The sequence below is a fragment of the Ipomoea nil genome, unplaced genomic scaffold (genome assembly GCF_001879475.1).
Source record: "Ipomoea nil cultivar Tokyo-kokei standard unplaced genomic scaffold, Asagao_1.1 scaffold0688, whole genome shotgun sequence".
In the NCBI taxonomy this organism is placed as follows: Eukaryota; Viridiplantae; Streptophyta; class Magnoliopsida; order Solanales; family Convolvulaceae; genus Ipomoea; species Ipomoea nil.
This window is the reverse complement of record NW_017617116.1, coordinates 3,345,303-3,368,285: the sequence shown is the minus strand read 5'-3', so window position 1 is coordinate 3,368,285 and position 22,983 is coordinate 3,345,303. Positions and strand designations below refer to the sequence as shown.

General features: G+C 33.2%; 2 protein-coding genes and 2 non-coding genes across 4 annotated transcripts; 2 read left to right on the top strand and 2 right to left on the bottom strand.

Moving 5' to 3' along the window:
* Positions 1–713: 713 nt before the first annotated feature.
* LOC109176289 (ABC transporter G family member 25-like) lies at positions 714–9,181 on the top strand. Its single transcript, XM_019325757.1, has 3 exons — positions 714–954; positions 1,118–1,964; positions 7,974–9,181. The coding sequence occupies exons 1-3, from the start codon at positions 862–864 to the stop codon at positions 8,999–9,001; spliced, it is 1,968 nt and encodes a 655-aa protein (XP_019181302.1). The 5' UTR covers positions 714–861; the 3' UTR covers positions 9,002–9,181.
* A 7,779-nt stretch (positions 9,182–16,960) lies between these two features.
* TRNAN-GUU lies at positions 16,961–17,034 on the bottom strand. Its single transcript has one exon. It is a non-coding gene; the product is annotated as a tRNA-Asn (tRNA).
* A 2,799-nt stretch (positions 17,035–19,833) lies between these two features.
* Positions 19,834–19,907, bottom strand: TRNAN-GUU. Its single transcript has one exon. It is a non-coding gene; the product is annotated as a tRNA-Asn (tRNA).
* Positions 19,908–21,161: 1,254 nt separating this feature from the next.
* LOC109175569 (subtilisin-like protease SBT3.6) lies at positions 21,162–22,493 on the top strand. The gene is made up of 3 exons (XM_019324844.1): positions 21,162–21,396; positions 22,095–22,192; positions 22,308–22,493. The coding sequence occupies exons 1-3, from the start codon at positions 21,215–21,217 to the stop codon at positions 22,385–22,387; spliced, it is 360 nt and encodes a 119-aa protein (XP_019180389.1). The 5' UTR covers positions 21,162–21,214; the 3' UTR covers positions 22,388–22,493.
* Positions 22,494–22,983: the final 490 nt, after the last annotated feature.

The window sequence follows — 22,983 nt, the reverse complement described above, 5'->3', positions numbered from 1 at the left end:
AGAAGAAGAAAAAAAAAAAGATATTTTAAAATTAAACGGAGTTATGTTCGAAATGGTGGCTGTTTTTTTTTTTTTCCTCTTACTTTTAAACAAATCTGAAGAAAAAGAAAAACAAGGAAAAAGAATTACATAAAATATGAATTTTTCATACCTGAAGGTAACTTATGACCCTAGTTGACTGATTCAAACTAAAAAGATCAATAGATCGTCTCCAATAAAAGTCGAACTTAAAATCTTATGATTGCTAAATTAATACTCCGTAGATTGATACTACTAAAAAAAAAAATATTAAAATAGTTCGATAAACTTAGTTAACGTTGTCGGTTTAAATTTGACTCTGATTTTAAATTAAATGATATATTTTACTTCAGTTAACGAATTAAATTAAAAATTAACTAAGGACCTTATGATCCAATAGTACCAAGTTGAACTCCCACATGTAAGGTTGTGGATTTGAGCTTCAGTGAAGGCGTTACTGACTCTCTCTACTTCAGTAAGTTAAGAAAGTAATTATGAATAAATACTACATTGTAATAAAGTTATTTATTAATATTTATATATAGTTATGCTCTAACGCAGGTGCTTTCGTCAACCCAAAAGGCAAATAAGCACTAATGTTAGTTTCCTTTAGTGGCCATACGGCTCAGTAGCCAACCGCCACGTATCACCTGGTAAGTGCTCACTACACACAGATAAATACCCATCCCCCTTCCACCTTCATTATCTCTCCATCCATTCATATCTCTCATCACACTCTTTTCTTTCTCTCATATTTCGTACCAAACTTCCCTATCTATCCCTGCCTCTATATATCTTCATATCATATATTGCCCTTAGCTTAGCTTGACCTCAATTCAAATAATGCCAACTCCAAGTGAAGCTCCAACCATAGTTGCAGAAAACCCTTCCCATAACTTCCCCTTCATCATGTCCTCATATCCCATTACTCTTAAGGTAACCCTCTTTCCATCTTCGATCGATCAGTCTCACGTCTATGTCACTAGACTATTTGCGAGTTATGAGTCGGGCCTGAATGAATTGGAGTTATATGTAATAATTGACTTAATTGATTTGAAGTTGAGTTCGTTGGTTAGTAATGTTTTTTTTATTTATGCAGTTCGTGGATGTGAGCTATAGGGTAAAATTGGAAAGTAACGGGTCGAAGGGAGGGAGTTTGAAGCGGATGTTTTCTGTCGGGCCCACTTCCTCTGATCTTGAGAATTCAATGGCTCAGATTCGGGAGCGTAGTATTTTGAGTGGGATTACCGGGATGGTTTCTCCCGGAGAGATCCTAGCCATTCTCGGGCCGTCCGGGAGCGGGAAATCGACGCTCCTGAATGCGCTTGCAGGGAGGATAAATGGTCACGCCTTCACCGGAACAATCCTCGCCAACAACAAGAAATTCAGCAAACCGGTCCTGAAACGAACCGGGTTCGTCACCCAGGACGATATCCTCTACCCGCACTTGACGGTTCGGGAGACGCTGGTCTTCTGCGCGCGGCTGAGGCTCCCCGCGTCGCTCACCACGAAAGAGAAAACCGCGGTGGCCGACGCCGTGATCGCCGAGCTGGGTCTGATGAAATGCGAGAACACCATCATCGGAAACACCTTCATTCGGGGCGTCTCCGGCGGGGAGCGGAAGCGGGTGAGCATAGCGCACGAGATGCTAATAAACCCGAGTCTACTAATCCTCGACGAGCCGACGTCCGGTCTGGACTCGACCGCCGCTCACCGCCTCGTCTCCACCTTGGGCTCCCTGGCTCAGAAGGGCAAAACCGTAGTCACGTCGGTTCACCAACCGTCGAGCCGGGTTTTCCAGATGTTTAGCTCGGTTCTGGTTTTGTCCGAAGGAAGGTGCTTGTATTTCGGTAAAGCCAACGAAGCAATGTCATATTTCGAGTCGGTCGGATTCTCTCCTTCGTTTCCCATGAACCCGGCCGATTTCCTCCTCGACCTCGCTAATGGTACGCACCTAATTAATCCCCTTCTCATCTTCACTATGCTCATTTTATTTTAACTTGCCAATTTTTGTTTTCTTATCCAAAAAGGCGAAATCCCTAGTCCTGGGCCCACATGTTGCCCTAATAGGTTTTGTAGATGTCGTAAATCATGGTAACACAATGGTCAATTGTCATATTTCGAGTCTAAAAATTGTATTTGCAGTTTAGTTAATAATTTTTGTACATGTAAATAAATTGATGACACATACACATAACATGATAATTACAGACACATAAATTATTAACTGCAGGTATAAAATATATTAACTGCAGACACATAACACATAACACATAAGATGTTGGTTAACATGTTATGTGTCTGCCGTTAACATATTTTGTACATGCATTTAATGACTTATGTGTCTATAGTTATCATGTTATGTGTCTGAAATTACCAAGTAATTTACCTTCAATTTGTTATACGTACATATATGATTAACTATAAGTACATAATTGGGGTTATTTTTAGAGTAGAGTCCATAATGCAAGTTAAGGTAACCATGATTCATGGTATAACTTACCCACAATGGTATATAGGTCGAAGGACTAGTGTTTGATCAATGAACGCAATAATATATTTTTACGTATAGGAATTCTTATAATTTAAACATCAAGATCAGATCAGCCTAAAGTGTAATAATAAAAGTATCGTAAAAATTCTTTAAAAAGATAGTAAACACGTTTCTATAAAGTAAAATTAAGACGAAAAGTATCTAAAATACATTGTACGTAACTACATACGTAGTAATAATTATTTGCATAGCTATATATAAGTGTACCACAATAAATATACTATCGAGATTCTTTCTATATACGAAACGTATAAGATATTAATATGGCAAGCTTTTGCTGTGGTGTGATATTATCAGTTACAAAACTGAAAAAAAAAAAATCAATTTATGTCACATCTCAGGCTTAATTGTTATTATTAGTTTATATTTTTGGTCCTATAGAGTTGACTTGGTTGACAAGAATTTACTAGTAGTGTTGAATTTTGGCATATATGCATGGGCAACCAAAAACCACAACGTTAGGGCTGTTAATTTAACCCACTAAAGATTGGAACTTTCCCTTGAAAAGGGTCTGATCGATACTCGACTGAATTAATTTTACCTTAAAAAATTGATAATATATTAATTTATTACATATTTTACTATTTTTAGTATATGATATTGTTTTAAATCGACATAAAAAGCAACTTACACGACTTTGATCCTGGTCATTATGGTCCTCAGATGTTGGTGGTGGGGGTGGTGGCAGTGAAATGAATTTATTGTACATATAGCTGAGAATGGGAAAGCATGGACCAAAGGGCAAAGAAATGATTTTATATAAATTGAGCATGGCTTTGCTAGCTAGGTCCAACAATAATATATAAAATAATACTTTTTCAACATGGCATTTTAGGATTATCTGATCAGCACGACATAGAATATATATGTTAAGGATACGTGACTTTGTAGGTGTTTAATGTAAGACACATGTGAGCTTAGAAAATTAAGAAAGGATTATTGGAATTTGTTTTTGTGGTGGCGGTGAGTTGTTTAAGGAGATTGGAAAAGTGGGTTTCTTTATGTGGGGAAAAGAAGATGGTGGATAGAATTTGATTACTTACGTACACATCTTTGAATCGAAATTGGGTGGGGAAATACTATTAGTGGATACTATAAAATTCAATTTTAGCACCCCACGTGTCCTTTTAGCTTTCCACATATAATGCTAATTAGGGCTATAAATAAGTCGAATTAAATTTGGATTTAGATTGGCTCGAGCTGGAGCTCGATAAATAATAAGTTGGTTTGAGTTTGAATTCAGCATAGTTATAAAACAGGTCAGCTCGAGCTCGAATTCAGCTCGGTTATAAAATAGGCCAGCTCGAGCTCAAACTCAGTTCGGTTATATAACAGGTCAGCTCGAACTCGAGCCGAGCTTTAACTGAACGGCTTGCGATATGTAACATAAGTTTGTGGGATTGCAAGACTTAAATGGCTAAATTTATTAGAGAAATAATTAATTACTTAGCTATTCATTAGGTTGGTTGAAAACACCCATGACTTTTCTCAATTAATGTGAATAAAATATGCAATTTTATACTTTATTGAGGTCAAAAGTAGCATTTGGATGTATACTATATAGTCTGCATTCCAAATTTCTAATGAGAAAATATAAAAACGTGGGACCCAACCATGTCTTAATGACTACAAAGAATGATTACAATTATTTGAAAAGCACACTATGATATAAACTAGAGTCTTACATACTACTATTGAATTGGGAATCTAACTAATAAAGTTTGAGGAGAAAAAAAGGTGCATTTTAATGAGTTTGAGTTTTGACTCTTAGCTTCATTCATGAATGTTTTAGAAAGTGACATCTTATGGTTCTCCCTAGCATGATAAGAGGATCTATACACCTATGATAATATATAATATTATATTATATATCTTGGATTTGTGCACTTGGTATGGTGCACCTTCCTTCTCCCACCTCTCTTATGATTCAACACCTTTGAGATGTGCCATCACTAAGGATGGATGATAGTTGATTGTTGAGACAATATATATCTATATATATAGTTAATGAATGTCCCATTCTTTGTCTAGGAGTGTGGGTAGTCCGGGTGCCAAGAACATACTTTCTTAATTAAGAGCATCAATTTAAATATTAAGAAATAGTGTTGTGAAGCATTAAGTTTTATATTCACTATACGGAAAGAAAGTACAATAAAAATCATAGTATCAGACATATGCTTTCTAGAGCTATAGGTAGTCATTAGGTACTATAAAATTCTGTATCTTTTAACTATTTTTTATGAGATGATAAAAGCATCTCTCACCCCCGGCCTTTTATAATTTAACACATTTGAGATGTGCCATTACTAGGGATGGATAATGAGTTGATTGTCGCATGCATTCGTTGTCTAGGAGTGTGATCGAGGATTACGAGTGTTAGGAATTTGATAACAGATTTAAGATTGTCAATTTGAATCTTAGGAAATTAAACTTTTATAATACTTGTAAGTATTAGCCTTTATATTTGGTAAACTAAGGAAAAAACAATACTACGTTGATTACTTTGTAAACCTCTTAACTAATTTGATGCAATATAATCTTGTACATATGTAGACCGGTTTGGTTGTTTTTTCTTGCTAATTCCATGATTAATTCTTGGTTTCTATCCTTATCACACAGAATAGTAACGTGGGAAATGTCATTAGTCCAGGATTACCATAATGGTAGAGGAATAATGCACTATAACTTTTTTTTTTCTACTTTTGTCCAAGGTGATTACACATGTCCAAACCTAAAAGGGCACTAATAAATTAAACATAAGAAAATAACATGTTTGGTTTCTTGATTTGTCATTGGATGTACTGTATGATGACTATTAGGATTAAGAGTGAAGTGACAACATTGCTTGCGTATGATAGCATGAGAAGTTGAGTGCTTCTAAAAAAACCATTTTCATATGATATGATGATATCAATGACAAATCATCAATAAATTACTTATTGGTGATTATTTTTTGGTCACATGACACTAAATCGGGCTAGATAAGAATGCTAACATGAATAGGGATGATACTAAGGGGTGACCACGGTTCTAGTTCCGGTTTGGTTCCGGTTCCGTGGATGGCGAAATCGGAACCGGAACTTCATAGTAAGGTTCCGGTTCCGGTTCAGAACCGGCGGTTCCGGTTGGAACTTCCGGTTCTAACCGGAATTATTAAAAAAAAATAAAAATAACACTATAATTTTGAGTTTTTTCGGTTTGGAACCGGAACCGCCGGTTCCGGTTTCAAGATTTTACAAACCTTAACCGGAACTAGAACCGTACGGACGGTTCCGGTTCGCACAGTCACGGTCGGTTCGAACCGGAACCGTGGTCATCTCTAGATGATAGTGAGTCAATTTTCAATCTTCTCAAATTCTGATAAGACAGGTTCTGTAAATCAAAAACTACCATCACTGATTTGACTAGTACTGACCAGTACTCAATATAATGTCCGATTGATGTACTTAAATTTGAGTTTAAGAATGACTAAATAGACAAATTTAAGAATGACTAAATAGATCAGAATTCTACCCATTATGACAATTAGTCATGCCCCCACGTGCCCTAATATGTAGAATCATATAAGTTAGATTATATGAGTTGTAAAGTTAGGTTTTTTTGGTTATGAAATTGGGTGTAGTGGGTTGAGGGGAACAAATGTATCTATAGACTGACAAGCTGCGCTGTGCAACATTCTATCGTAATCTACACATGTCAATAGGCCATAATATTGCTACATATATACTACAACTTCTTGAATAGTTAATATAAATAGCATATCTTATACACATATGGTTGGTCCAAAAACAATGTTTTCTTCCATTTATGCATTTTCCTCCTTTCAACTCCATCATCTTCTTCCACACCGGCCTTCTCACTTTATGAGTCTGCAACTTTTTTCAAGCACCGCCACGTGTTAACTAGCAAATCAATGCCATTCAATTCACCCATCCAATAATTGAAAATTCTTGCTTTTTGTGGGGTTTGAATAGTATTTTTCAGAAAGTGGGAGATGTATGTTGATGATGGTGCAGTGGCCCCTAGACTTCCATCAGCAGCAAAGAAATAGAAAGTAATGACAACCCTTTTGGGTTTTAATGCTATATATAGATATCAATCTTAACTCGAAATTGTTCGTCAGATAAGACTGGAAAAATATTAATAGATTAAAATTTTTAAAATAATAGCTTGATAAGAAAATCAGATTATTATGTTAGTCTTATCGAGTTATTGGCCTAGCCTACTAGGTTATGAGCGTGCTAACTGACTATAATTGTTTGTTATTTCTGTTGTTGCTTTTTGTTAGTTGTTTACTACTATTTACTGGGTCGAAAATAATAGTTTAGTATAAAAATAAAAATAAATAAAATTAGGGCACTATATATGTTTTTTAGTGGACTCTCAGCTTTGCCACCAACATTGGACAGCTTTAATTAGCTCTTCAAGAACATGCGTCTATACACGGCTAGGGCAACTTTAGTTTATTCTTTTGACAATTTTAATGAGAATAATATTAATTTAAGTAAGCACACTGGGGGAAATAGATATATATTGACGTTAGTGGATATATGACTATTTCATTTTAATTAATTAATATATAATATAATATCAATAACTTTACAAAAAATTAAATATCCTTGAGATCTAGATATATATATATATATATATATATATATATATATATATATATATATATATATATATATATATATATATATATATTTTTTTTTTTATAGCCCATTTTTATTATAAATGATGATTTGGGCAAATGGTAGTTTTAACAATTTGGAAAACCAGATTAAGATTAGATTAAGCTAAGGTTTCGTTGGTATAAGTATATCTTTGATTCCTCAAGTTCATTAACAAGATTTGACTCTAATAGCTAGAATTAAGTGAATACTTACAACTTATCAAATTATTTTGACTTTACAATGTCACATTCTTGTCAATGGAAATTAAATGGGAATTATTTTTGGAACACTTACACCTACAGCCTAAGAGTGTGTACTAGGTAAACTCCTGCCTTGTGACCCGAGCCAGCGAACTAACATAGGTTGTCCATAGCTGACTTATATATAATTCAAATTGAAGAAAATTAGTTGGTCATTCATACTAAACGTCGAACTTAGAACATTGTAGTTATCAAACAACGAACTTTGCAGCTAATACTTAATCACTTATCATATATGCATGAAATTAAAAGGGAATTATGTTTGGGAAACGTACACCCACTACCTAAGAATGTGTACTAGGTAAGCTCCCGCTTTCTGACTCTAGCGGGCGAACTAGCATAGGTTGTCCATAACTGACTGATGATTCAAATCGAAAAAGATCAATTTATCACTCATACTAAGAGTCCAACTTAGAATATTCAGTTACCAAACAACCAACTTATAGCTAACACTTTTGATATATGCAGGAGTTTGCCAGGTTGATGGTGTGAGTGAAAGGGAGAGGCCAAATGTGAAGCAAACCTTAATCTCCTCGTACAACACATTGTTAGCTCCAAAGGTAAAAGACGCATTATGTTTGGAGACGACAACAAGTGCACCCAAAGAAGCAATTTTGAGCATTAATGGAGCCACCCATAATAATCCTCCATGCAACAACAATGGCGGCGGCTTCTCTAGTTTCTTGAACCAGCTCACCATTCTCCTCCAAAGAGGCCTGAAAGAGCGGCGGCACGAGACGTTCAACTCCCTCCGCGTCTTCCAGGTGGTGGCGGCCGCCCTCCTCGCCGGCGCCATGTGGTGGCACTCCGACTACCTCGACGTCCAAGACCGCCTCGGCCTCCTCTTCTTCATCTCCATCTTCTGGGGCGTCTTCCCCTCCTTCAACGCCGCCTTCGCCTTCTCCCAAGACCGCGCCGTCTTCCTCAAGGAGAGGGCCTCCGGCATGTACAATCTCCCCTCCTATTTCCTCGCTCGCGTCGCCGGTGACCTCCCCATGGAGCTCATCCTCCCCACCTTATTCCTCTCCATCTTATACTGGATGTCGGGCCTAAAACCCGACATCCTCGCCTTCCTGGAAACCTTGATGATCGTGTTGGGCTATGTTGTCGTGTCTCAAGGCCTCGGTTTGGCCCTCGGGGCCATAATCATGGACGCTAAACAGGCCTCAACGGTGGTCACCGTCACCATGCTGGCGTTTGTCCTAACCGGCGGGTTTTACGTCCACAAAGTCCCATCTTTCCTAGGTTGGATCAAATACATTTCCACCACGTTTTATAGTTACAAACTTCTTGTCTTTGTCCAGTATGGGGATGGCAATGGGATCTCCTCTTTGCTCAAATGCTCATCTTCACTACGCCATGGAAGCTGCAAATTTGTTGAGCAAGATATTCAGGCCCAGATTCATCCCGCCACGAGCGTGGCTATCTTGCTTATAATGTTCTTTGGCTATAGGTTGATCGCTTATTTGGCTTTGAGGCGGTTTAATAAAGCCTAAAAATCATATGTTTATTATCACTGGATCTAAGCTTGCTTAATTAGCTTAATTAGCTTGCAGATCCATGGCTGACTTGATCTGAGGAACAAATTAAATTGGGTCACTGATTTACGTGGCTGCTGGCTAATTTGTGTAACTGTATTATAAATTAATTATAATGAAAGAGTAATTCCTTAATTAGTTTGTCTGTATGTTTCATATGTACTAGAGGGTACGTGATAGGTGTTGGACGAAGTGAAGTGGAGTAGAGTCCAACACCTATTTAGGTTATTATGTTGCATAACATGGAGTATGTTGGGTGCGGGACAGATTGTTTATAAATATGATGCTTTTAAGATGTTATAATATTACAATTAATAAAAGAACAGTTTCACTCCCTAGACTTAACCACATTGTTGAACCTAATAAATCTTATTTCTATATTTTCTGTCATTATTTTGTGTTTTTATTCTTGTTTATATATCCTGCAATTGCCAGTAAAACACAATTCTTAACTATTTTTTTATATTGAATAACCAATTGAATTGTGTTTAGAACCCATAATTACTGAATGGTAGGGTGGGAATGAATCTGAACGGTATTGCAGCATAGCATAAAAAATATGATGAATAAGACAATAATATAATGAACTTTTCCAAAAAGATCAGTGATAAAAGAAGTAGTCCATGTAATCATCATTATCAGCTCCTAGAAATCTTGTTCCACTAAATTATAATATCGACAAAATTAAACCCGTATTAGCCACTTTCAATGAGCATTAAGAAACAAAAAAGAGTGGATCATGTAGACATCCTCAGCACAAACAAATAATGTCGTTTTGCAAATCAGATTTCATCATAAATCCAACATCACCAATGTCTCTGAATTAAATATTCCTTTCTCATACTTCTATATATAGAAAATACTCCCCAATCCCCACAAGATAGTAAAGATAAATTACGATGACTCAGTAATTCAACACTAACACTGTAATTGTTATGACTCGATCCATTTAGTGTAACTCTAACATTGCAACTGTCATGACTCGATCCATTTAGTGTAACTCTAACATTGCAACTGTCATGACTCGATCCATTTAGTGTAACTCTAACATTGCAACTGTCATGACTCGATCTTATATCATTACTCATAATTGAAGCCTAAGCCCTTTGGTGGCTCTGATACCAGTATATGTTCCATTTGAACTAAAAACCTAAGTTGATAGTTGGATTGCACATTTATGTTTATATGTATTATATGCTCAATACTTATAATTTATAAACTAATAATCAATTGAACTGTCCATGCGGACACAACATGTGTGGCAAATTATGCTATGCGCACGTGCGCACCTTGCAAGGTGCGCACGGCGCTAAAACGACGTCGTTTTCCGTGAAAACGACGCTGTTTTAATTAAAAAAAAATTGTTTGAAACGCCGTTAACGGCGTTAACGGCATATTCGTTATGAAATTATGAATATACAGTTATGACATTATGAATGTACAGTTATAGAATTATGAATGTATAGTTATGGAATTATGAACTTACAATTATGAACATAGAGCTTCGAAAATTATGAATGTTCGGTATGGAATTATGAATATACAGTATGGAATTATGAATGTACAGTTATGGAATTATGAATGTACAGTTATGAAATTATGAACATAGAACTCTGACATTATGAACTTACAATTATGAACATAGAGCTTCGAAAATTATGAATTTACAGTTATTGAATTATGAATGTACAGTTACGGAATTATGAATGTACAGTTATAGAATTATGAATGTACAGTTATGGAATTATGAATGTACAGTTATGAAATTATGAACACAAAACTGTGAATATATGCTCCTATAACGAAGCGGTCTGAAATTAAATTTAAAAAAAAAAAAAAAAAAAAAAAAGAGGGAAGATAACGGTGCCTGACGTCACCGTTATCCGTGCGCATGAAGCACGCTGGGCACGAGCCCACAGCATAACTATCCAACATGTGCTTTGCTTACATGGTCATCATTTGGGCAAGCGAAGCTCGATTCATGGTGGATCGAGATTGTTCGAATAAGTTGGATCAAGATTAGAGACCAATCCAATAAGCTTTTGACTGAGTGACTGACTTTATTCATTCCACAACTGATATGTTCATCGGGGCATATAGGATCAAGCAAAAACATTAACATCGCATTTGGTTAGAAAGAGGAACTAATAAGAGGATAAAATATTGTAATTTAATAGATAAAGAATAGGCCAGGCCTCTGGTAGGGACCTATGTCCTAGATTAATTAGGGTCTAATTAGGCCTAATTTTTGTTTAGTAAAAAGACTAGATTTAGACCAATTTCAAAATATATTAAACTAAATAGGACAGACCTATATATACTAGGCTCGGCCTTCGGGTCTACAGGCCTGACCTATTTATATATATACACACATACATAAATACATGGATATATATTTTTATATTTACAATATAACTCCAATTATATATAATTACCAAACCCTAATCCTCCACCTCCAATCCAAAATCTCATTCTAAATTATGATTCAACTATAAACATTGTTGCTAATCATGCTATAAGTGTTCTTATTGTTTAATTTTTTATTAATTGTTCTTATTGTTATAATATTTAATGAAATGTCGTAACTTAATTATGTGAGTTGATTGTTAACTTTTTATGAGATTATATAGATCGACAAACAATAATACAATTGAATTTATTTCTAAACAAGTTAACGAGCATGTTGAAGTCGTGACTTGTTTTATTTATTTTATATTTTATTGTTATTATGTTTGCATTGTGGTGATATACTTATGTAGTTATGTATTAGTTTTGTAGTAGGTATATTTCTTAAATTAATTTGATATACTTATTAAAGTTTTTAAAAACTCTTAACAGTTTTTAAATAGGTTCAAAGTAGGACTTAATTTGAAGCATTTTTTAATGACCTAAATATTAAACAAGCTTTTAAAAAGGCCTTCAGGTCAGGCCAAGTCAATTGTAGGCTCAGGCTTGAGCCTAACAAAAAGTCTACATACAGGCTCAGGCCCAGGCCCAGACCTAGACTTTTGATTTTCGTAATAGGCCCAGGCATAATTTTCTAAAGTTCGGCTTAGTTCAACCTATTTCCATCCCTATTTGGTATGCAAGAATAGAATTAGTGAGAATTGAAATGGAAGAAATGATATAAAAACGAAAATGCCATTGTATAATAATAATAATAATAATAATAATAATAATAATAATAATAATAATCTAAGTGACTTTAGTTTGTAGACCATGTCGTTTTGATGCTAAAAAAAATTCCTTGCACCGCGCGCGTGTTAGAATAATGTATAGTATGTGTAGAACACGGTCCAAAAACATATAAAGTACATTATTCTATCTAAGTTCTAACACGAGCGCGGTGCAAGGTGGTTTTGTTTTGCCCAAAAAAAAAAAAAAAAGAAAAAAAAAGAAAAAAAAAAGAAAAAAGAACTATGCCAATCAATGATTTAGAATTGTCATTAAAAGCCCAATTAGTTGTATTTGTTCAAAATTAATATTATAGATCAATTTCAATCTGTACATGTGAATAATTCAATTTTTTTAGAAATATTTTTTTAAACCATTTTTTTAGAAATATAATGTAGCAAACAGAAAGAAAATAAAATCAAACAACCCATCAATGAGTGCAAATTATGTTGTGCAACCAAATGCACCATGTGCATGGTGCATTCGATGCAAGACGACGTCGTTTTGGTTAAAAAACGCGCGTCTCACTTAAAGAAGAAATCAGGTTCGATTCTCGGCAATAACATTTTTATATATCCATAAATTCATAACTATATATCCACAAATTCATAACTATATATCCACAGTGAATGAATGAAGTAAAATTCCACAATGAATGAACTAAATATCCATAAATTCATAACTATATATCCATAAATTCATAACTATATATCCACAGTGAATGAATGAAGTAAATATCTACAATGAATGAACTAAATATCCATAAATTCATAACTATATATCCACAAATTCATAACTATATATCCAGAAATTCATAACTATATATCCACAATAATGTTATTGTCGAAAATCGAACCTGATTTTTTTTTTTAAAGTAGAACGCGCGTTTTTAGTCAAAACAACGTTGTTTTGCATCGTATGCACCATGCGCATGGTGCATTCGGTTGAACAGCATAACTATTGATCAATGAGCACGACGGTTGAACATAAAATCTAATAAATGCTTATTTCAATTATTATGGGTCTAGCCCAGGCAAAAGATTACGTGGTCGACCTCTATAATCATATGAAATATCATGTGCCTGACCCATACACATGAGAAGGGCAAATTATATCGTGCACTGTGGTGTATAATTTATTATGCACCGAGCTTCTAAACGATGTTGTTTTGTTTAATAAAAAGAAACAGTACCTGGTTTGTGGCGTTATTCAGTTTCATTTTGTATACATTGCAGTTTCATTTCAACACAACTACAGTTTCATTTCGATATAACTATAGTTTCATTCGATATTTATACACTCAAATATGTGAAAATGTTATTTAATTTTATTTTATATACACTATAGTTTCATTAAAACACAACTACATTATCATTTCGATATAACTACAGTTTCTTTGCACAATATACACTCAAATATGTGAAATGGTATTCAGTTTCATTTTATATACACTTCAGTTTCATTTCAATTCAATTGCAGTTTCATTTGATAATATAAATACGTGAGGCATTGTCAGTTTAGATACACTGTAGTTTCAGTTGGTAATTAATACACCAAACATAGCGCTCCGTTAATTGTAACAGCACACCGTTTCTTTACTTAAAGAAATGACGCCGTTTTTAGACCGCGATCCACAGTATAATTGCTGCCAAGAAGACATTTTGAGTATAATATATATAATTAATAAACGTGAAATCCAACTATCAACTCAATCATTCTTCCCAAACTTAATCCCTATGACCAACTTATCGAGCTGCCCATGCGTATGGGCAAGTATCAACTTAATCATGTTGAAGTGAAGCATATCCTTAATTCAATTCAGTCAACAAATTACAAAAATATACAACCTATTCATAAAATATCATTTAAATAAGACCTCAATTAAGGTTAATATATTTCATCCTTTCAAAAAAAAAAAAGGTTAATATATTTCATAAAAAATTAATATTTTATAATTAAAACGCTCATTCTCATATTAAATTGAATTAATAATATCCTTAACATACATATTTTTATATCTTCACAAATCATATTGTTACTCTCGTTTTATGTTTAATTTACTTATAATTAATTTAATATCTTAAACTTCATTAATTTGCTCTGCTTGGGTACGTTTAATGTACTTTAATTCATTTAATATGTTAAACTTCATAGTCTTCAAATTCATAATCTTTAAATACCTAACTTCTTAGTACCATTCACAAGTCAACTTAAGCCATTTCTTCCTCTCATTGTCTATCTTGCTTGCCAGACAAAAACACTTGAATCTCAAACTATGTCTCGCACAATTTTCACATTCTTGCTATTTAATCTAATCATAAACGTTACTGCAACAATTGCAATTTTTTTAATTGCGCCATCTCCAAATGTTACAAAAGTATATATTGTTATAACTGAAAAACAAAGTGGAGATCCTGAAATAAACTACGTTAAAATTTTAACATCAATTTTGGGCAGGTATATATGTATGCTTATGATAATTTTTAATCGTAAGAATAATATTATTAATAATTTTATTAATAAAGATTTTATTAAGCATAAGCTATAATTTTATGTTATGTTTTTTGTGATGGTGAAGTGAGGAGGCAGCGAAGAACGGACTACTTTATGTTTATAAATTTGCATTGCAAGGATTTGCAGCTAAACTTACCCCTCAACAAGCAAATCTTCTCTCCAGTAAGTCTTTATATACTTTTTTTTTCCTTAACATTTATTAATAGCATGTAATTTATTTTTTGATTAATATTATATAATTAGAGAAATAATTTTAATTAATAATTTGACAGAATTTCCCGGTGTGCTATCCGTTGTTGAAGACCAACTACTGCCACCCATTGACGATGGCCTGGGATCCAATGTTCAACATTAATAAGCTAAGCAGTATTGGGACTTTGGGAGTGGGAAATTTCCAGACAGCATGATATAAAATACGATTTTTTTTACGCTCATTAATATAGAAAAATAATTTCTAGCTATGTTTATCTTTAGTTCTGCCATTATAGATAGAGAGAAAAGAAAAAGTTTATATGAAGGGAAGAAATTTTCCATGAAAATGCACCATATATAGTTTGATGATTAATTTCACGGTGTATTGTGCGAATGGAATAATGCTCAATGTTTATTTTTAAATAAGTACTTTAAAGTATATCAATGTAATATTATATGTAATTGAATGTTGAATTTGTGTATTTAAATCAATAATTCAAAATTTATGAATGCAAGATAATAATTGAGAGCTAGATTGATTATAATTGTCATTAAAATAAATGTTTGCAACTTTGTAAAAACGCTAGTCTAAAAACAATAGTCTAAATAAATACTACTCCGTACTTTTTGTTTGAATTTCTCTAAGTCTTTGTAATTTTCTTTTGGGTAGCATTGTCATTGTCTTCATCTTCAGTACTTGTCCTCTTCTTTTTATTGATAGTGTGTCATGTGCAATTGGGTTACTGGTAGTATAGAGGGCAACGTCTTGCAATGAGATTATGGTGTAGAAGGTTGTGGATTTGACTTGTTGTGTATATGACTGGAATCTTAGTTGTACTATGAATTATTGATATTTGGTTGTGGTAGTTTTTCACCATGTGTTTTATGTGAAAGTATTGAACAAAATATTACTCTGTAATATTTATTATATTTGTAGAAGGTTTATGAGTGGTACGTCTTGTTCTAGTTTCATAACTTGTTTACTTGATAGTAACAACAATGACTCTACAAGTAGTCCGAATATAGATGCCACAATGTGTCCAATTTCATCAACAATTTTCACATCTATTTTGCACATGTTCATTTTGAAGTTCATATTTATGGAATTAGTATGAATGAATGTTGCACTTGATTTTGTATGTGTGCGTGTGTGTGTGTTTTATAAAATTTTTCGTTGAAATTGATACTAATTTTGGAGTACCCACTGCTATCTTTTCACCACAATGCATGCAGTTAAATAGTTTATCAATTTTTGCATAAACCTTTTTTTAAACAGTGGCTACAACTATTATATACCAAGTATTTTTGTTGTCAATGTTGATGCTGATTTTGCTTGTAATCCAATTATATTGAGTCTAGAAAAATAAAATGAATTGTAAATTTATATTAATTTTAATATATTTAAATGTTGCACAATAAGTATTTTACATACATGGTCAATGAATGTTGCAATAGTGACTATTTTTGAAATTTATTCATTTTCTGAATTTGCAAGATTAATTGCAACATTGTTGTAGTCTCGACATCTTTTTCAATGCGTCAAGTGTGTCACGATATTCTATTGCTCTACATTGACATTTATATAATGAGTTTAATTTACATGTAACTACGTAAGATAATGATCTAATTACTATTTACATATTATTATCATCATAAAACCATATTAGTCATTTATGTGTTCTGCTCGATGTACTTTTGGTTCAACCATAAAGATGTAGGGTAAAATTGAAAATGATGTGTATAACTGTATAAGTTTTTGATACAATCTAATGATCTATTACACAAACACAATTCTTATTCATACTATAACCCAAACATTATTGGTTCTTATTTAATTTAGTGTGTTTATTTCTCTTACCAAAAATAAAAAATATTAAAAAGCATCTTGATCATTTTGAGGGAAAGTGATTTCTTTGCTCAATTATTTCTTTTTTTTAGCATAGGGCTATATAGTAGCACCGGAATAAATTGTCATTGGCAATATGGAATCTATATAGATGGAGTTTGTAGTTCAAAATGTAAAATGGTGAAAAATAACGCTAGAAGGAGGGCTTGAACCTCCGACCTTGTGGTTAACAGCCACACGCTCTAACCAACTGAGCTATTCCAGCCAATGTGTAAAGTTTGCAGTCTTTTAAATTATATTAGATCTATTCTTATAGTTAGCAGTCACCACCACCTATCTGGCCCGTAAAACAAGCTAATCTTATTGTCCCCACCATTTTGAAAGCTCATTGGCAGGGATTTATGTTATAGGATTAGTCATCTATCAAGAGATCAATTTATTTGTTGATTGGCTAGCGGCACACATCAATTACGGACAAACGGACATTAGAGTATCAATGCTAAGACTTTGGTATCCCCTTAGTTCTTTTTTTTTTTTTTTTTTTTGAAAGCAACAACTTAATTCATTATATTATCAACAAGACAGTTTACAAGAAAATCAAGGACAGTATCAAACCACTCTCCGCAACCTGACATATAAATATGCATAATATAAAATGTGTACGAGACAAGATATTTTACGTGGAAACTTGAAAAGAAAAAATCGCAAACCTTTTTTAGGCTCGGTTAGGTCAAAATCCACTATTAATGTTGAATAATACATGTTCCGGCCTACTCTAATTAGTACTAGTGAAATACAAATTAAATACAATGGAGAGTAATGAGGTTGGGAAGCTAATTGAGGGGTGAGTATAAAGTTGAGAAGCTAACTAATTAAGGGGTGAGTGATGAGGTTAAGATGTCCACTAGGGTCTAACCACACAAGGTCAAGTCGGTTGGCGTGGTACGAGTTTGATCCCATCCTCACCCTCCTCACATTAGGTAGAGTGCTCTATTTATACTTAGTGGGAAGTGGACATAATGATAGTTAATACTGACATAGCTGACGTGACATCTATTGATTGAACACTTAAGTCGTTGTAGTGACACGTGTAAGCTGTTGGAGGTGACGATTGGCGAGGTTTACACAGGAACGATGTTTACTTAGTGATAGTGGTTGCGGGTTTTCCTCGTCATCCCAAAAGAGAGAGAACCTAACCAGAATAATAATACAAGTCTTTTATATATATATATATATATATATATATATATATATATATATATATATATATATATATATATATATATATATATATTCCCCTACTTTTTATCTCTATATTCTCTTAATTTGATATGAGATTGTATCATCAATTTCTTACCACTTAAATAAGATCTTGATGTATGTTAATATATTTCATGTGGGTAGGTTAATATATTATTTTTGATCGCAGGAGTAACTCAGTAGGTTATTGGATGGTAGATTGGGAGTAAAGACATAGAATTGATCCCATTGTGGTGAGTTCCTTGTGGACACTAGTCTTCTCACCTAATGGGTCGTTAAGTCACCATGATTTAACCACATTGTCTTTACTCCCAATGGCACACATCAATTACGGACAAACGGACATTAGAGTATCAATGCTAAGACTTTGGTATCCCCTTAGTTCTTTCTTTTTTTTTTTTTTTTTTTTTTTGAAAGCAACAACTTAACTCATTATATTATCAACAAGACAGTTTACAAGAAAATCAAGGACAGTATCAAACCACTCTCCACAACCTGACATATAAATATGCATAATATAAAATGTGTACGAGACAAGATATTTTACGTGGAAACTTGAAAAGAAAAAATCGCAAACCTTTTTTAGGCTCGGTTAGGTCAAAATCCACTATTAATGTTGAATAATACATGTTCCGGCCTACTCTAATTAGTACTAGTGAAATACAAATTAAATACAATGGAGAGTAATGAGGTTGGGAAGCTAATTGAGGGGTGAGTATAAAGTTGAGAAGCTAACTAATTAAGGGGTGAGTGATGAGGTTAAGATGTCCACTAGGGTCTAACCACACAAGGTCAAGTCGGTTGGCGTGGTACGAGTTTGATCCCATCCTCACCCCCCTCACATTAGGTAGAGTGCTCTATTTATACTTAGTGGGAAGTGGACATAATGATAGTTAATACTGACATAGCTGACGTGACATCTATTGATTGAACACTTAAGTCGTTGTAGTGACACGTGTAAGCTGTTGGAGGTGACGATTGGCGAGGTTTACACAGGAACGATGTTTACTTAGTGATAGTGGTTGCGGGTTTTCCTCGTCATCCCAAAAGAGAGAGAGAACCTAACCAGAATAATAATACAAGTCTTATATATATATATATATATATATATATATATATATATATATATATATATATATATATATATATATATATATATATATATATATATATATATATTCCCCTACTTTTTATCTCTATATTCTCTTAATTTGATATGAGATTGTATCATCAATTTCTTACCACTTAAATAAGATCTTGATGTATGTTAATATATTTCATGTGGGTAGGTTAATATATTATTTTTTATCGCAGGAGTAACTCAGTAGGTTATTGGATTGTAGATTGGGAGTAAAGACATAGAATTGATCCCATTGTGGTGAGTTCCTTGTGGACACTAGTCTTCTCACCTAATGGGTCGTTAAGTCACCATGATTTAACCCCATTATCTTGTCAGTTCAAAAGTGCGGCCCCAGAGGCGAGTGAATTTCGCCAAGGTTAATATATTTCATAAAGAGTTAATATTTCATTATTGATACAATCTATTACACAAATACAATTCTTATTCATAGTATAACCAAAACATTATTGGTTCTTATTTAATTTAGTGCATGGGTGTAATAGGCAAAAATAAAAATAGCAAAAAGTATTTTGATGGGAAGTGATTTCTTTGCTCATCTATTTCCTTTTTTAGCATAGGGCTATGGTAGCACCGGAATAAACTGTCATTGGCAATATGGAATCTATATAGAGATGGTGTTCGTAGTTCAAATTGAATGAAAAAGGTGATAGATATCCTAGATATCGCTAGAAGGAGGGCTTGAACCTCCGACCTTGTGGTTAACAGCCACACGCTCTAACCAACTGAGCTATTCCAGCCAATGTGTAAAGCTTGCGGTATTTTAAATTATATTAGATCTATTCTTATAGTTAACAGTCACCACCTCTTATCTGGCCCGTAGAACAAGCTAATCCTATATATTGTCCCCACCATTTTGAAAGCTCATTGGTAGGGATTTAAGTTATAGGATTAGTCATCTATCAAGAGATTAATTTATTTGTTGATTGGCTAGCGGCACACATCAGATTACGGACAAAAGGACATTAGATTATCAATGTTAAGACTTTGGTATCCCACTATCCCCTTAGTTTTTTTTCTATAACGTAAATATGCATAATATAAAATGTGTAGGAGACAAGACATTTTACGTGAAAATTTAAAAGAGAAAAAATGACAAACCTTTTTTAATTTGAGTTGGGCTAAATCAAAATTCACTATTAATATTGAATAATACATGTTCTGGCCTACTCTAATTAGTAATAGTAAAATACAAATTAAATACAATAGGGAGTAATGATGTCGGCCAGGAAGCTAATTGAGGGTGAGTACAGTATAACGTCGAGAAACTAACTAATTAAGGGGTAAGTGATGAGGTCAAGATACCCATTAGGTCGGGGTCTAACCACACAAGGTCAAGAAACTCCGGTTGGCGTGGTATAGGTTAGTAGAAGCCCCAGCACCATCTCCCACCCCCACACACTAGGTAAGTGGGAAGTGGATATAATGATGGTACGTAAATACTGACATAGCTGACGTGACATCTATTGATTAAACACTCAAGTCGTCTTGACACGTATAAGTTGTTGGAGGTGAAGACTGGTGAGGTTTACATAGGAACGGGGTTTACTTAACGATAGTGATTGTGGGTTTCTTTCGTCATCCCAAAAGAGAGAGAGAACATGAATAAAATACAAGTCTTTTTTTTTTAATATACTTTCCCCTACTTTTTATCTCTATCTTTCTTGTGTCAAATTGAATTAATCATCTCCTTCACTTCTTGCCATACTTAAGTGTTTTTTTTTTTTTTTGGTAGTACTGCGACCTCAACTCCCATTTGAGAGAACCATAGTTATACCAATTAACCACGAGATTTTTATTTATATGTGTAATGTACTTTATTTAATTTATAAATATCTTAAACATCAGTAATAGTGTGCTCTCCTTATGTACGTTAAGTGTACTCTAATTCATTTAATATATTAAACTTCATATTCTTCAAATTCCTAATCTTTAAATACACCATCTTCTTAGTACCATTCACATCAAATACTTAAAGCCATTTCTTCCTCGCATGCTTGGTTTATATTGCTTGCTACCAAAACTCACAATTCTTAAATCTTACATTATGTCTCACAAAACTTTCACCTTCTTGCTACTTAATATTATCATAAGCGTAATTGCAACATTACCAATTTCGTTGGGTGCACCATCTCCCGAAGGCTTAGAAGTCTACATAGTTGTTACTGAGAAACCTAATGGAGATCCTACCACAACTTATGTTAGAATGTTAACTTCACTTTTTGACAGGTATATATAATTTTCCATTTGTATTTGTCGGTGCTATTCTATTTATTTATTTTGGTCATATGTTGAAAATTTAACACTAGGGTCGGTTTGTTATGCGAAAAATGATTTATTTATTTATTTATTGTGTTTGGTTGATTGAAAGTTAGAAAGCAATATTTTGTCTGTTTAGTTTAAAGTAAAAAGGTTTTTTTTTTTTTTTTTTGAATTGTCCTGATTGATTCCTTTTTAAATAAAAACATAAATATATTATTAATTTATATCTTATAAAATATTAATTATTTTAATGATGATAATTGTTATTGTTTATCTTTAAATAAAATTATAAGTTGAAATTTATAATACTTACAAAGATTAATAATTATTACAATAAAAAGATGTAAATAAATAATTTTTAATTTGTAACTTATTATAATGAAAATAAATAGATAAATATAATAATTCTAAATTAAATAAAATTGCTTTTTTTTTTAATCTTTTTTTTTGTTGGGGGGCGGGGGGTAAGATTTTTATTGTTTAGCTCGGTTGATCTAGCTCATATTTAATTTAACATTGATAAATACAATAATTCTTAATTAACTAAAAACATATTGAAGAATTTTTTTTAATAATGGTACTGTTACCGATCAACATCAAAATTAATACTATCGAATATAACCAATTATAATGTTGTTGTTATGTGGTTGGTGATGGTGTTGAAGTGAGGAGGCAGCGAAGAAGGCACTGATCTATGTTTATCAATTCTCTGTGCAAGGATTTGCAGCTAAACTCACCCCTCAACAAGCAAAAAGTCTCTCCGGTAAGCATATATACTTATTAATTAATTAATAGAGTGTAAAATTATTCTTTTAATTTTTTGTGAATATAATTTATTTTATATCCCAAATTAAATAAATTTAATTAATATTTTGCAGAATATCCCGGTGTTATATCCGTTGAAAAAGACCAAATGATGTCATTGCCGCCCCTACGAGACGAGGGGAATTTCCACTAATAAGCATTGTTGGGAATGGGGAATTTCCAGAGAGTATAATAGTGATAATATTAAGATTTTAATTATTTACACAATAAAAATGTATAACATATTATCTCTCTATATATATGTGAGTGCATGTGTGTGTAGTTGTGTTCATTTTTAGTTTGTTCAATATAGAGAAAAATAAAAGTTTACTATGAATGAAGGGAATAAGTGGTCGTTTACTAATTTTAAAAAATAGAGGATTTTTCAAAAAAATGGAAAGAATAAAAATTGGAGAAGTTGTTTATTAAATTTCTTATTCCAAATGCTTACTCCTTCTCCATTTCCCAACCTCATGTACAATTTTGGAGAAAGAAGATTTGGACTTCTCCAAATGAAGGAGTGGAAAAAATTTGGGTGAACTCTACATAGTGGTAGAGGTCCATCGTTTGAACCTATTTGTATGCATTTTAGAAGTCTTTTTCCTTTTCTTTGTTATTCTCCTTTAGGCTATTATTATTATTATTATTAGGGAAATGACACTTCTTCCCCCTTAGTTATATACATATAGCACTTTTCCCTCCTGAATTTTTCAAGTGGCTCTTTTCCCCCCTGAAATGTTAGATGGACAT

Bases quoted from the DNA above. Each gene is read 5' to 3' on its own strand.
- LOC109176289 (XM_019325757.1), top strand. From the start codon at position 862: ATGCCAACTCCAAGTGAAGCTCCAACCATAGTTGCAGAAAACCCTTCC. The intron at 955-1,117 runs GTAACCCTCTTT...TTATTTATGCAG, and splicing joins CATATCCCATTACTCTTAAG to TTCGTGGATGTGAGCTATAG. The intron at 1,965-7,973 runs GTACGCACCTAA...TGATATATGCAG, and splicing joins CCTCCTCGACCTCGCTAATG to GAGTTTGCCAGGTTGATGGT.
- LOC109175569 (XM_019324844.1), top strand. From the start codon at position 21,215: ATGTCTCACAAAACTTTCACCTTCTTGCTACTTAATATTATCATAAGC. The intron at 21,397-22,094 runs GTATATATAATT...ATGGTGTTGAAG, and splicing joins TTAACTTCACTTTTTGACAG to TGAGGAGGCAGCGAAGAAGG. The intron at 22,193-22,307 runs GTAAGCATATAT...AATATTTTGCAG, and splicing joins ACAAGCAAAAAGTCTCTCCG to AATATCCCGGTGTTATATCC.